Genomic DNA, 15,862 nt, shown 5'->3' on the forward strand with positions numbered 1-15,862 from the left:
TCAATATTGGGCCCATAGACATTTATCCTGTTAAGCAGGATTGGCAAATTCCATCTAGGACACTCATGTCCCTCAGCATGCTTCGTGGAGTACCTATCAACTGCCTTTATGGTTATCCAGTTACGGACAACGTTGGATCAGCAATAAAGCACTCGACTCTACATCTAGGATCCATAGTGGTTTCAGGTCGAAGAGTGGTATACACTATTATCACCATGAGAATAACTTATGACACTTTGCATAACTTTCTATATAGTATTCTCATAGCGGGTCAATCCGGTATAAACATTACTCCTAATATTCATATCTATGTTTAAGACTTGATAACTCTTTATCCATGATCCATGAGATGTGATCATCAATCTACAAACATAATAGTCTTAATGCTTTAATGTTATCCCACTTCACATTAAAGCTCGACTACGGATACTTTAAGAATAGTGCCCTTATGTTTAATGTGTTCTCATGATTAAGTCACACTTAATCCATTAAACAGACTATCTATTCCAGGGACTTTATTAATCAACCATAATAAAGAAAATGCCTTTTATTATTAATAAATAATTCGATACAAGTACCAAAAGTATTGGCCTCTAGGGCTTACACCAACATCTACTTCACATTCAGGAGGAGGTTCCTGTACTTCTTCAGGCTTGACTGGACTGTCAGTTGGACTATCAAGGAATGTTTCAACATCCTCCATGACATCGGTTCCTTCCTCTTTATCATCCACAATGACATTTATGGACTCCATCAGGACATTGGTCCTGTAGTTGAACACTCTATAGGCTCTGCTGTTAGTGGAGTATCCCAGAAATACGCCTTCATCACTTTTGGGATCTAGCTTCCTTCTCTGTTCACGATCTGTGAGAATGTAGCATTTACTTCCAAAAATATGAAAGTACTTCACAGTGGGTTTTCTCCCCTTCCATATTTCATACAGAGTGGAGGAGGTTCCTTTTCTCAAGGTGACTCTGTTGTGAACATAGCACGCGGTATTCATTGCTTCAGCCCAAAAGTGCATAGGGAGCTTCTTTGCATGAATCATTGCTCGGGCAGATTCTTGAATAGTTCTATTTTTTCTTTCAACTATTCCATTCTGCTGAGGAGTTATAGGGGAGGAGAACTCATGGCTTATTCCTTCAGATGAGCAAAACTCATCAAACTTGGAATTCTTGAATTCAGTACCATGATCACTTCTAATCCGGACCACACAACTGTCCTTTTCCCTTTGAAGTCTTATGCACAGATCTTTGAAGACATCAAATGTATCTGACTTCTCTCTGATGAAGCTTATCCACGTGTATCTGGAATGGTCATCAACCACCACGTAGGCATACTTCTTCCCACCAAGACTTTCAACCTGCATAGGACCCATTAGGTCCATGTGCAACAGTTCCAGAACTCTGGAGGTTGTGGAATGTCCCAGCTTTGGGTGTGACATCTTGGTTTGCTTGCCCACTTGGCATTCTCCACAGACTCTTCCTTCATCAATCAGAAGCTTTGGCATTCCTCTGACTGCTTCCTTGGATATGATCTTCTTCATTCCCCGTAAGTGGAGATGTCCAAGTCTTCTATGCCACAGCTTCACCTCCTGTTCTTCCTTGGCTGAGGAGCATGTTGTGGAAAAGTTAGAGAGATCAGGTTCCCACAGGTAGCAGTTGTCTTTGGACCTGGTTCCTCTCATAACTTCCTGATTGTCACCATTTGTCACAATGCATAGCTCCTTAGTAAACTGAACATGAAACCCTTGATCACACAGCTGACTTATGCTGATGAGGTTTGCAGTTAGTCCTCTTACTAACCAGCACATTGTTCAGTTTTGGCACACCAGAACAGTCCAGTTTGCCCACACCTCTGATTTTTCCTTTGGCACCATCACCAAAAGTCACATAGCTGGTGGTGTGAGGTTGAATGTCTACCAGTAGATTTTCCATACCAGTCATATTTCTTGAGCATCCACTGTCAAAGTACCAGTCTTCTCTGGAAGAAGCCCTTAGGGCAGTGTGTGCTATCCTAGCATACCATTGTTGCTTCTTAATGGGAACACATCGCTTACGTGTTTTATGCTTAGGTCTGACATGTGAGGCTCTGTTAGGGAAGCCATGAATCCAGTAGCAGAAGGCTTTTATATGTCCAAGCCTGCCACAGTGGTGACACCTCCAATTCTGGTATATTCTCTTCTGATGATCATTCATCCTAGCTCCTCGATGTTGAGACATTGGCTTTGACGTCTGCTTGAACTTCTGAACTCTAGCCTTTGGGCGTTTGTGTTCAGCTCTTTTTCCAAATCCTAGTCCAGATTTGGTTCCAGACTGCTGTCCCACCTTTAGAATTTCTTCCAAGGTGTCAGTTCCCTTATTCATCATTCTGATGGATTTGGTCATCTGGTTCAGCTTGGAGGTCAGCAGGGCTATCTCATCATTTAGCCCCTCTATGGTAGACATTTGCTTCTGTCTCTCATCTTCCAGTTCCTTGATGAGTTTCTTCTGCTTTTCTCCTTGTGCACGCACTTCAGCACTGGTGGTACACAGCTTCTTATATGTTGCAGCAAGTTCATCAAATGTCAGCTCATCTGCACTTGTGTCATCTTCAGAGACACACACACTGGTTAGTGCAGTGACATGTTTGGCAGATTCTCCTTCAGATTCACTTTCAGAATCTCCTTCAGACCATGTGATAGCTAGCCCCTTATTTTGCCATTTGAGGTAAGTAGGGCATTCAGCTCTGACGTGTCCATACCCTTCACAACCATGACACTGGATTCCCTTCCCATGGTTGAACTTCTCCTCAGAAGTTGATCTTTTCTTAATGTCAGTCGGGATGTTCTTGACATTAGGTCTCCCTCTTTGATCAATCTTCTTCATGAACTTGTTGAATTGCCTCCCAAGCATGGCTAAGGCTTCTGATATACTTTCATCACCTCCTGTATATCCTTCTTCTGACTCCTCTTCAGCATTTGATATAAAGGCTATGCTTTTCTTCTTCTCAGCATACTCACCTAAGCCCATTTCAAAGGTTTGGAGAGAACCAATGAGCTTATCTACCTTCATATTGCTGATGTCCTGAGCCTCCTCTATGGCAGTGACCTTCATAGCAAACCTCTTAGGCAAGGACCTGAGAATCTTTCTTACAAGTTTCTCTTCAGTCATTTTCTCACCTAGTCCACCAGAGGTGTTTGCAATTTCAAGAATATTCATGTGAAAGTCATGAATAGTCTCCTCCTCTTTCATCCTCAGATTTTCAAACTTGGTTGTCAACATCTGAAGTTTGGACATCTTCACCTTGGAAGTACCTTCATGAGTTACCTTGAGGGTATCCCAAACTTCCTTAGCTAGTTCACAATGGTGCACCAGCCTGAAGATGTTCTTAGTGATTCCATTGAACAGTGCATTCAAGGCTTTGGAGTTTCCAAGAGCTAATGCCTCTTGTTCCTTGTCCCAATCTTCTTCGGGAATCTGCACACTGACTCCATCTTCACCAGTCCTCGTTGGATGTTCCCATCCCTTGTTGACAGCTCTCCAGACTTTGCTGTCTAGAGACCTTAAGAAGGCTATCATGCGAGGCTTCCAGTCATCATAATTAGATCCATCCAACATGGGTGGTCTGTTTGAGTGTCCTAAATCCTTGTCCATGGTACTAGAAAGTAACTTCCCTAGATCTCACCCAGAACTTCACAGGCAGGGTGCCTGCTCTGATGCCAATTGAAATTCTAGTTATCAGACTTTGGATGTCACACTGGTTGTTATGACATCCAATTCTGCACAGACAGGGATTATGCAGAACTTAATAGTAAGTGCAGTAAATAACACAAGTAATTGTTCACCCAGTTCAGTCCAACATGACCTACATCTGGGGGCTACCAAGCCAGGGAGGAAATCCACTATTAGTAGTATCAATTCAAAGCTAAACTCACCCGTTTACAACTTATCACTTAATCCCTACCCAATGCAATTTCAATCTTAACCTAAGATCAGAGTTCCTACTCACTCCCCCTCAATCACCTCAGTGATATTAAAGACACTTTGAAGTCACACTTCAAAAACAACTCTTGATTATGCTTCACAGCTTAAATCAAGATACACAGCACTCACGCTTAAAAGCTTTGAGTGACACAACACTTACAACTCAATGAACACCCTATGCCAAAGCAATCATCTACTTGATAATGGCTTGGCTTACAAGATACGTCTAATACAAGACTCACAAAATACAGCAGTGAAGTATGATGGACACACTGACTCTTCACGCTTCAAAATCCCCGAGACTGAATGAAGGAATGCCTTCCTTTTTATATTGCAGCACCTGGGCTTTTGCACCTGTATTTTCCTGAATTTTAGGTCACACAAGTTCCCTCAAATTCAACATTTAGGTTGCTAACAAATAGGCTATTTGTTAGGTTCATTGAATGTAGCTTGGTTGTTGTTTTCCTGGATTTTCTCTCAGCTGTTGAATCCCTAAAGAATAGCCTGAGAAAAAGCTGAAACAGAAAACTGAACAACCTACAATTTAGCATATGCTGTCAGGCACGAATGTCACGACATTCAGCTTGACATCAAGGTCCATATGCTGAGTCTGTTTTTCCAGAAAACAGACTGTACAAATTGCTGACCTGTACATGATCAAAATGACCATACTACAGTAACAGCTTACATTAGTAAATGTCAAAGTGTCCAACTTAACATTTACACAATTGGCCTTAAGTTAGTTCTGTAATTCTCTTGAAGAACAAACTAACTAGTATGCTGAAGTATAGCAGAACACCACTCTGCCTAATCTTCACCAGCTGCTGTTAATGATGAATGTCACAACATCCAGTTTGACATTCAGTCAGTAGGCCTTATGCCAGGTCTGGTTCTTCCTTGATAACCAGACTGCAAATGAATACTAAGTTCTAACAGAACTTCTGTTCCTTAGTATCTGTTGACAGGTATGAATGTCACAGCATTCAATAGTCCTGTGTTAGCTAGTCCTGCAGTAACTACAATGTAGTCACATATACATGTCATGACATCAGTCAAGACATTAGTGTTTTACCATATAATGCAGCCAATTAAACACCTACACATGATATTGATCAAAGTTGGCAAGGTATGGAGATATGGATCATGAAGAGGTTTTAGCAAGTCATGGAAGCACTTGGGGCATAAGAATAAAAGGTTTATGGGGGTGATGACCAAAGTAGACTTTAGGAATCGATTCGACTTTGGTCAACTGTTTGACCAAAAAGGTAACAGTTAACCAAAAGTCAACTCTATGTCAAAAGATGTAATTTTATTTAGATTTTGACTCTTTGGAGTTTTTGTAATAAAACTAATGATTTTGTAATGATAATGCCTTTGGAAAATGAGTTGTGATTTTTGAATAGTATATGTAATGAAATGGTAATTGAATGGTAACTTGGGTTTTAAGGAAAATGGTTTCCCTCCAAATCCCACAAATGAATTTGAACATTTAAATTTCTTGAATTTGGATCTCTTTATCTCTTGAATGAAGTGTCATGCCAAAAATCAAAGTCCAAGATAATCACTAAGTAAATTCAATATCCAATGTCATGATGTAATCAACATAACCACAAGCATATATCAAGGATTGGATTTTCACAAATTTGATTCACAAGAAATGAACCAACCATCAATGTTGTGTCAAATCACTTCAGTATCATAATTAGCAATCCTTGAATCAATTATGTTTGTTATTATAAAAAAAATGCAATTGTCAATGAATGCAAATGGCATGAGCATGTAGATGAACTGAGGGTCAAAAGTCGGATGAAAAACGCAAGGAAGTAGGAAAAATTTTGGAGTATGACACTCTAGAACAAATAAAGTTTGGTGACGATTTTGTTCAATCATTTTACGCGAAAGACCATATTATTCTAGATGTGACAGGTGCAAGCTGCTCTAGGAGATCCGCTGAGACTATTCTAGGAGATCTACCGAAACAGCTCAAATAATTAAATGAAAACAACCGAGACAATTCCAAAATTCCATGAATATTTATTACAATTAACTGGTATCCTTTGCAATGGCATGGATTAATGATTTGGTTCTTAAACCATTTAATCGGTTAAAACTAGTGCTGAAATAAAATAGACTTGCGGTCCAAAATACTATTAAAAACTTTAACTAATTAATTTTTTAAAAAAACTTAATTAATTAATTCTAAAAAGATTTAATTAAAACTATTAATTAATTATATACAAAAATTTAAATAATAAATCATCCTATTCAATCATTTCACACCATTAAAATTAATATTTTTATCCTCACCACTTATCCAAAACTGGAGGGGACCAACAAAATCTCAAATGATGTAATATTATCAAATCTCAAATGATGTAAAGTTCATAAATCAAAATAGGAGGAACAAAAATGCATTTAAGCCTAAATAATCTAACTAGACTATTCTAACAAATTATTCAGTTACATGATAATTAAAGGAAAATTCCACTAAACACAACATGAGTTTTTAAGTTGAAGTCAGACTCCCACTTGCAGCTTAAATGTCATTCAGCTAAACTTGCTCCTATTCCAAATTTTGTATTTACCCTCTAAATGAAGAGATTGATCAATGTGCGTCATACAATGATGTTGACCGATAGCCGATAAAAAACATGTGGTGACTTTTGACTCTTATGGTAGGATAACCAATTGTAGTTGTTACAAGAATGATTTTATGCTCACAGATCAACCTCAGAAACCATATTCAACACAAACAATACCTTATATGTATTAATTAGACCAAACACAGTGTTTTAAACATCACAGGCACAGCAGAGATTGCCTTATTCTTGGATACAGCTCAAAGATATTCTTTAATCTTTACAATAGGAGTAGCTGCAACATATATTAAAACATTTTTGTAAAGAATCAATTGATCATATAAATTTTGCCTATATTTAACTCCCACCACCATCTGATGGTAGTATCTTTCTAAATAGCCAAATACTAGTATGTTGTTAACTTAGAAACCCAAATGTAATTCCTTCCATCAACTGAAGGCAAAACTCAAAGAACATATGTAATAACATTGAAGCAAAAAAATGGCTGGAGTTTGGACTCAAGAATAACTTAGTTTTAGGCTTTAATCCTGGAAGACTCTCCCACAACGATCTCCATTCTTGTGTACCACTCACCAATACGTGTGTGCTCCACCATATCCTTACCAGACCTCAAATAGCGTATGGGCCTTAGAACCCCAAAAACAGCCAGATCGGCGAAGTTAGGCTTAGACCCTCCTGAAAAGACAGAAAAATTAGTATATCATGTCCAAAGAGCACAAAGTGATTATTCATTACAATCACTCAGAAAATTGATGTAAACTTAAGCAACCATGTGAAACTTTTTTCCAGGTGATACTGATCACACTATCTGTAGGGTATTTCTAACTTTTAATGGTTAGGAGCATGTTCTTAATTATGATTATTATTTTAAGGTAATATTATAAGTTCTATCCGAGACAAAATCAAACAAATTAGGTTAATACAAAAGCAAACGTCATGATCAATATTTTGACCTGCAAAGGATACATGAGCCTATAATTTATGCTCCTGTTTTGCTTGGAAAAAATTAGAGTAGGCAAAACGGGCTGTGCCAAAAATCCTGCAAAAGCATAGGACTTGGACAAGAAAATGAGGGCTTGTTTATTACCCGAGTTTTTAAACCCTGCCCGTTGAAGCCCAAAAACTAACCGGGCTAGCCCGACTGGTTGCGGGTAGCCCACTTAAAAAGAAGATGATGACAAAACTCTAAAAGAAACATTTGGACTGTCCAGGTTTTCAAGCCCAATATTAAATAACTCGCCGTCGTAAGTCTCCAACCCTCTCTGTCTATGCTTTTGTGCCCATCCTTCTGTGTTGTTTTTTACCTCTCTGTGAATGTCACTAAACTCTAAACCTGGATTATCTGAAATCCCTAAATTCTGATTATTTGTTTTGGAGTGATGAGGGTAAGAACATTCAGCTTTATTGATGTTCCAGGTAGGGGCCTCGTGTATGCTTTATTGCTAACTTGAACATATGCAATGTGCCTAGTACCATTCGATTATGCAGTACCACTATAGTCTGTTGTCTAAATATATGTTATAAAAATTGCCTGTGTCTTAATTATGCAGCATCATGCAGCACTATTACTGTATGGTCGATGACAACATGAACATCTCAAAATATTTCATGCCGAAATATTATCATTTAAAAAAATAGTGAGACAGTCAAATTATAGTTGGATGGGAGGGTTAACTCAACTGACTTGAACTGGTTGAACTAAGGGTTAAAGGAGTTGGAGGCACAGGGTTCAAGCTCTGGCAAAGGTGTAAGTATAATACCAATAATTAACTACTAACAATTTGTCATTACAAGCCAAATTATAGTTCATTATGGGAATAATTTCATGCCAAAATATTATTATTAACGTAAAGAAAACAAATGTTAAATATAAGCCAGGGCTGGCCCCAAAAACCGTGGCCCGTGAAGGGCTATGCTCAGACAGCCAAATTATAGCTCATTTATCTTCCGGACTTTTTCGGTCCGGCTCACAAAAGGCCTGAACCTGTTGTGGGGCGGGTAGCCCATTTTTGCCAGCTCTAGAAAAAACAAGACAGTTACATAAAAATATCAAATATTTCAGGCTTCAGAGTCAGAACTCTGGGCGAGCACAATATGGATGCATGCTCTTGCATATACTTATAAATTATAATAGTCTTCATTGTGGTGTACATACCAAGGAACTCGCGGCCATTCAGAGCATCTACCCATGTTTCTGCTGACTCATAAAGAGCAGCACGCTCATCAGTAATGTTATATTTCTTCTTTAGCTTCTTCGACACAAAATACATAGCTGCAGCACCAGCATACTTCACGGAAATTTTTTCCATGAAGTTAAAATTGCCTAAGCAGCAATGAAAACATAATACATCATCAATTTATCACGCACTATCCATGTTTGAAGAAATATAGCATAGCCAAAGAAAGAAGTTCAAATACCAAAAAATCAAATTAAGTAAATTCAGCATTTGCATGCATGGGCTCAAGGCAGAAAAGACAATATGCAATAACATGTGGGCATATATCACTGAATGCGCATAAGGAAAACAATGAAACAAAAATAAACTTATGCAGCGGTAACTTTACACATGAAATTGCACTAATATAGATCATGCAATGACAAAACAAATAGGAAACTGTTAAGCTTCCATTAAAAATAAGGTTTAATAAAATGCCCAAAAGTTCCCAAAGAGCCAAGAATGTTATAATATCAGAAGAAATAGTATAACTATCATGACTCTTGTAAATCCCTGAAACTGGGTTATTGTACTCCAGAAAGAAAGAAAAGTTGTCCATCTTATCTACCAAGTAAGGATATACTGTAGTTCCAAGGCAATGCATGCTTATTGAGATATCAGAGACTACTTCGTATAACAGAAAACTTCGCGGAAAGAAACATGACAAACTAATGCTCAGCAAAACAAAAACCATAGTAATACTTATAAGTAAATATAGCAAAGACCAGTGCAACTTACCATTGCTCGTGATATAGTCAAAGGACTCGAGAGCTTCAGAGGTATTTCTATATATATTAGGTGACAGAACATGTACCAAATGACTATCAACCCACCTACATCAAAAGAGTTAAATTAACTAGTGTGGTATATAATTATGTTAAGCTACAACAGAACTCAATCATTTCCCCAAGGTTGTTTCTGTCTGAGTTTCCTGAAACGAGTTTAAACTTTAGGTGCAACAACTCAAATTGCTCGTATTGATATGTCTTGCAATCCAAGCCAAGTACCAAATTGATTGAAAATTCAATTCTAAACTATAAACATTGGGTGCTAAATTTAGCATCTAAGTAAAAATTACTGCTCTGAAACCAAACTTCCATATCATATAAAGAAAGCTGAGAATCAACAGGATCGGGCAGAAAATGAGCAGTAACTTATTTTATACTGTTTTGACACAACAAATGCCTGGTCATAAATATGCTTGTTAGCACAGCAGTACATTGCATTTCTATGATATTCTACATGTATAAAGATAAATGAACTATTGCATAATCATCACTGAATACCAAATAAAGTTTTCCAATCCTAAAACACACGATTCAAGGAAAGAGAGAACAAAAGATGGAAGAAAGAAAGCTTTCTCTGAACAACACACAACATCTCCACAGTAGATGGTTCCAATCAAAGTGTGAAAACAGCTTATAACGGTCTCTGCACATCACCCTTTTATGTTTATTAAAAACATGTTTTATTGAAAAATAAAACAGGACCAAGAGAAATAGAACCATACCGCCGCCATTTTGTCTCTTCATCGTCCTCAGAGGTTGAATCTGCCTTTTTCTTAGATAGAATCCTCTCTCCAAGCTTGTCAATTATAGCTGCCAAATAAACCAATATTAGTGAGAAGTTACAGTAGGTCTCACTTAGTGGCCATTCGTCCATTCGCTATTTAGAAAACTTCACAATCAATTTTCAAGGGAAAATGTGGAAAACCTGACGAGTCATTTAGCTGCTCGCCATCTACCATTATAATTGGCACCTTCTGATATTCAGACCATTTGATTTCTTTCTTGCTAAGAGGGTTGACCTCCACAACCTTGTATGGTATATCATAGTAGTCCAAAAATGCTGGTAAAGTAAATAATTTTTTCAGCAACAGAAGATAGAAAATACAGTGAAAGCCCAATGAAAAAACTACAGTAATAAAAGAAAAATATGTATAACTGAACATATGGCAACATGCCAAGATGACACATTGACCGGCAAACAAAATAAGGTTAAACAATGCGGAAAAATATGAACTCGTATGGAATTATAATTTAACTACGTACCAATGTATCCTACCAACTTTCAATGGCAAGTATTACATATAAACAACAGATGTAGTAATTGTTCTGTATCTAGAACTCGGCCATCTGGCTGCTACGGTGACCAGTCTAAATCCCAGGTTTCCAACAGAAGCCTGGCTAATCAATAGGGGTGTGCATGGTTCTTAAATCAAACCAGATTGAACCAAATATATGGATCAGTTTGATTTTTAAAACCACTTTGACAAAACTGGTTTATTTTTCTAAAACCAGTTTATGTTTGGATCGGTTTGGTTAACAACCGGTTTGCACCAACAAACCAGTTTTTGTTTGGAACAATTTTAAAACCAAATTTCCCTCAAACCTGTTTCGACTAAAACTCAATTTTCAATCCAACAACTTATTCTTAACTCCATCCAACCGTTCTTTAAATCAATAACCATTCGTCAGCGATGAATCCTTGAATCTCGACAGAGACATTTCTTAAAATTACATAGCTCAACAAAACTGAATTGAATTAATAATTAATAATTATGAAACAAAAGTGCTAAGGAACTGTAAAAAAAAGTTTTAATTTTCAATCAAGAAAATCAAAATTGAGTAATTGCATATAATTTTCTCTCATATATACAAAATCCTCTTTTGTTTCATCTTCTCAAGAAACTACTTCTATATACTATTTTACACTTACCATTTTCCTAACTCCATCCATCTTCACTTTCATTTTACAAAAGTGGAAGATATTTTCTAAGAAGAAACATATCACTCTAATGAATGAATTAATTCAAGGTAAGAAGCTAAAAAACACAAACTCGGTAATTATATAATTTCAACCAACCAAAAAGCATTTACTATGTCATGTTGAATGTGGGAGGAGAGACTAAATGCATCAATCTGAGACTATAAGTTTAAACACAACTCTCTTCAAGAAAAAGTAAATAATGTATATTTATTTATCTTATCATAAAAATCAATATATATGACTTTTATTTATTAAATATACATTACCTATGACCGTGAAAGAGAGACAAGGCAAAGATCAATATTTGAAAAGTGGATTAACCATTTTATGTATTGGTTTTAAAAAATGGATACTGGTTTTTTATGGTTTTAGTAAAATGGATCTGGGATAGTTTTTAAACCAAATAATATGGGCTTTTAAAATAGATGCACCATATTTTTAAAAGTGGTTCTTGTGAACCATTTTTTTTGCACATCATTGTGTTAGACTCTTGAGTTTTGTAACTGATATTAAATCATTAGGAGAGTTAGTGGGTAATTATTAGAATTATTATATTATTAAGAGTGTTTTAGGTTTAGAATGAATAGGGGAAGACATTGACGGAGTTGATCATCTTGGAATTGGATAGGAAAAGGGTCATTTTGCCATTGGGAGGTGCAGATCCTCGAAGTTCCGCGGTACTATTTTGTAATACAAAGGGATTTTCCCTATTTTCTTTTATATATAAGTGGATTTCTATCACCCTGCTAATCAAGACACGTGCAGATTAACCAAATGATTGCTCAAAACTATTAACCATGCAACCAATTCAGTTACATAGAAAGGTTATTGGTCCTCACTGATCGGTTATATAAAAACTTCAACCCTAACATCATCATTCATGATTCATCTCCATTATGATCCACTCCCTCCCAGCTACCACCTAAAAAATTCAATCCTTTGATCATTCACAATTGTGAGACTCTCATTCTAACACATCTATTAAGTTCATATTGAACACTCATTTTCATGTTTAGCTTATTATTCTACGCCACGCTAATGATATATCTTTCCAACTGAGCAAAACTAAATAAATATCAAATCAATTCAATAAATCTGAATAAAAAATATAGTAACAATAAATAAACGATTACAATTTCAACGCGCGAATCTAAAAGTAAGGAAGAGAAAACAGTATTTTCACCTTTCACTTTGTTGCAGAAAGGACAAGCCTCATACTGATAAAGAATGACGTCGCTAGGAATAGCATCTGAAGGAGGACGTTCCTTAGCTAGTACTTCCTGAGAGGCGGAGGAAGCCGCGATCAGACCGCCGACACCAAGAGACGTCCCGACGACGGCGGCGAGGATGGAAGAGAACCAACGCCGGCTAGATGGAGATGAACCGGCGGTGGTGCCGTAAAGAGTTGTCTGGAGAAAACGGTTAGGGACGGCGGTGGAGGTGGCGCCGCCGAGGCGAGCGGCGGCGAGGTTTCTGTGAAGTAAAACAGAGTAAGCTCTTCTCATAGTGTTTGTGTGAGATTCAGAACCACACAGATCTAAATTTTAATTTATTTTATTTCTCTCTTTGTGATCGGTAAAACTTAGAAGGGTTTATTGTGTCGATTTGAGGGTTTTAGGTGTCCTTTCTAGACACGTTTAATAAAATTGCACTTTTATAAAGTCGAATTTTTTATTTTATTCTCAAGTCATATTTGCCGTAAATGTGGTCTCAAATCCGATTTTTATCCTCTAAATTGGAAACTACAGTCCCAATTTTTTTTTTACAAAAAAATATTATAACAAATTCATTTATAATAGTAGTATTTGGAATAGTACATGTTAAAATATCTATAAAAATATGAAAATTTGTTAGAGAAGGAAATATCTATAAAAATATGGAAGTTTGTAAAATGAGAATTAAATATGATTAGACAATTATTGATAATATAATAAAATAATATGTATTTTGAACTATATCATTTGGTCACTATTATAATTAAATTTGACTTTTTTTTCATTTAACCGTTAATGTATCTAGTCCACATATAGACTCGATACATTAATAGTCAAATATATATTGAATTGTGTATATAAGGAATTAACTACTTTTTTGAAATCTATTTTAATGTCACTTACACCTCATTGAAGGTTTTTCACTCATTATAAAGCTCATGTATTCACATATTGACGAACATTCACTTTGTATATGAAGCTAATTAGGGGATTTTTTAATGCATCTTATATATTTTTAACCACCACGCAACAATACTTAAATGCCCTCAGATTTCGAAGATGAAATCTTCAGACGTATCAATTTATGATTGATCGTTAAAATATTCCAAAGATGTATTTTCGTTTCTTTACCGAAGTTACATCTTTATAACGTATCAAAACAACATGTTTCATGTTATGTTTTGTTTACGTGTATTCATATGAAGATTTATAAGTGTTATATATCATGTTATGTGACGAGCAGGGCCGGTTCTTTTCCTGTGCAAGTTGTGCAGTAGCACAGGGCCTCACTTTTTGTGGAGCCTCAAATTAACTATTATTAGTGAATATAAAAAAATTAATAAATAAATATTGTTGTATCACATATAATAAATAAAATATTAAATGCTGAAAAATAAGATATTTAGAAACCAAATGTTTTTTTCTCCTTTCTCACACGTTCTCGCTTCTCTCTCCTCTCAAACTTTATTCTCTTCTCTCTTTCTCTGTTAGAGCTGTTTGAAACCAGAAAAAAAAATCTTATTTTTCCTTTTCAATCCTCTCTTTTATCAGGATAGTTTATTCAATTAATTACTTTCCATTTAATTTTATTGTGATTATTTGATTTTGAAGGTAGAAAAAATAGTAATTTTATATTTATTTTAAATTTTAGGGTCAAATCCTATTTTAGTTCCTGTATCAATATTTATTTTAGATTTTAGATTTTAGATTTTAGGGTGGAAATGAGGGGTAACTTGTGTTCTTTATAAAATTATAATATATAAATAAATAAAATTTTAGGGTGAAATTAGATAATAGTATACTGTATATATTACTCGGTAGTATCAAAATTCAAAACAAGAATAATGTTGGTGTTGGTGACGGTTTTTATACCTACTTTTTCTCATAAGACCAAATTGCAATTTGGAATCTTTCAAAGCAAAATTAGTATGTATTAGTATTGATATTTTTTATGATTAATTTATAATTTATTTAATTAAATATAATTTATTTTCTTACTATTAATTTATAATTTACTTTTAATTTATAATTATTATCTTTTGTTTGTCATTTTTAATCATTAAAATTATATATATATATATATATATATATATATATATATATATATATATATATATATATATATATATATATATAGGCCCATTTTAAAAATTAGAACAGGGCCTCTGAATTGATTGGGTCGGCCCTAGTGACGAGATTTAAATCATGCAATCAATATAGAAAGAATGACATACATAAATCCAGATGGTCCAAAAATGTCATATATAAATAAAAGATCAATAAATGGCACAAAAAATCGAGAACAACGATAAAGTAGCATGATATCAAAATATAATATAATCCATAGTACTACTATTATATAGTAATGTACTACTATGTATGTCAGACTACATTGTCTCTGTCTGCTCTGCCTCCTCGACCATCAATCCCTTTCGTTCTTTGGTGCAGTCTCTGGCATATCAATGCCCCACGTGCCTCTGTCATTATGGCATCTAGGATCTTCCTTACATCAGACACATCAGGGAAGATACACATGTCAATGTCTGCATGTGTAATCTCCATAATGTGAATGCATCTAGGCAAGACATCATCAGCATGATCTAATTATGTTTGCTCATCCTCTAGTATCTCCTGATGAGATGACTTGGGTGTGTCTCCTGGAGTAGCCTACACCATATACGGATGTGACACCCTGAAGAACCATCTGATGTACCTGCCCTTGTAGCTCCAATCGCTCGGTGATATGGTACTTTGTGCCTCCTCATGTACCAAATGACTTTCAGAATCATCAAATGTGTCATTCATATGTCTACGTGTCAAAACATGAGGAGTAGAGACAACAAGGTATCTAGGAATGGTCTAAGTGTAGTTAAACTGCCTCATGACGCACTCTGGCAGATGAGGAGCAGTGAGACATGATCCGTAAGTCAAACATCCAGAGTATAACATTATCTTGTCAAATGGTTGCGTCTCACAGTGATCGACATAGTTGTTGAAGTGCATGTCCTTGGTAACCAAGCGGTCAACCTAAACGACCCAATCGCTTGGTTCCCTCTAAACTGAGCAAATGTAGTAGCGCGCGACATATTCTCAAAGTA

General features: G+C 35.9%; 1 protein-coding gene across 1 annotated transcript; it reads right to left on the reverse strand.

Moving 5' to 3' along the window:
• Nucleotides 1–6,707: 6,707 nt before the first annotated feature.
• Nucleotides 6,708–13,193, reverse strand: LOC127105256 (uncharacterized). Its single transcript, XM_051042459.1, has 6 exons — nt 12,734–13,193; nt 10,495–10,629; nt 10,292–10,379; nt 9,520–9,614; nt 8,721–8,888; nt 6,708–7,240 (listed from the first exon to the last, which is right to left on the reverse strand). Exons 1-6 carry the CDS (start codon nt 13,053–13,055, stop codon nt 7,080–7,082), a joined length of 969 nt encoding a protein of 322 aa, XP_050898416.1. The 5' UTR covers nt 13,056–13,193; the 3' UTR covers nt 6,708–7,079.
• Between the last annotated feature and the right edge of the window lie 2,669 nt (nt 13,194–15,862).

The sequence above is a fragment of the Lathyrus oleraceus genome, chromosome 1 (assembly GCF_024323335.1).
Source record: "Lathyrus oleraceus cultivar Zhongwan6 chromosome 1, CAAS_Psat_ZW6_1.0, whole genome shotgun sequence".
NCBI lineage: Eukaryota > Viridiplantae > Streptophyta > Magnoliopsida > Fabales > Fabaceae > Lathyrus > Lathyrus oleraceus.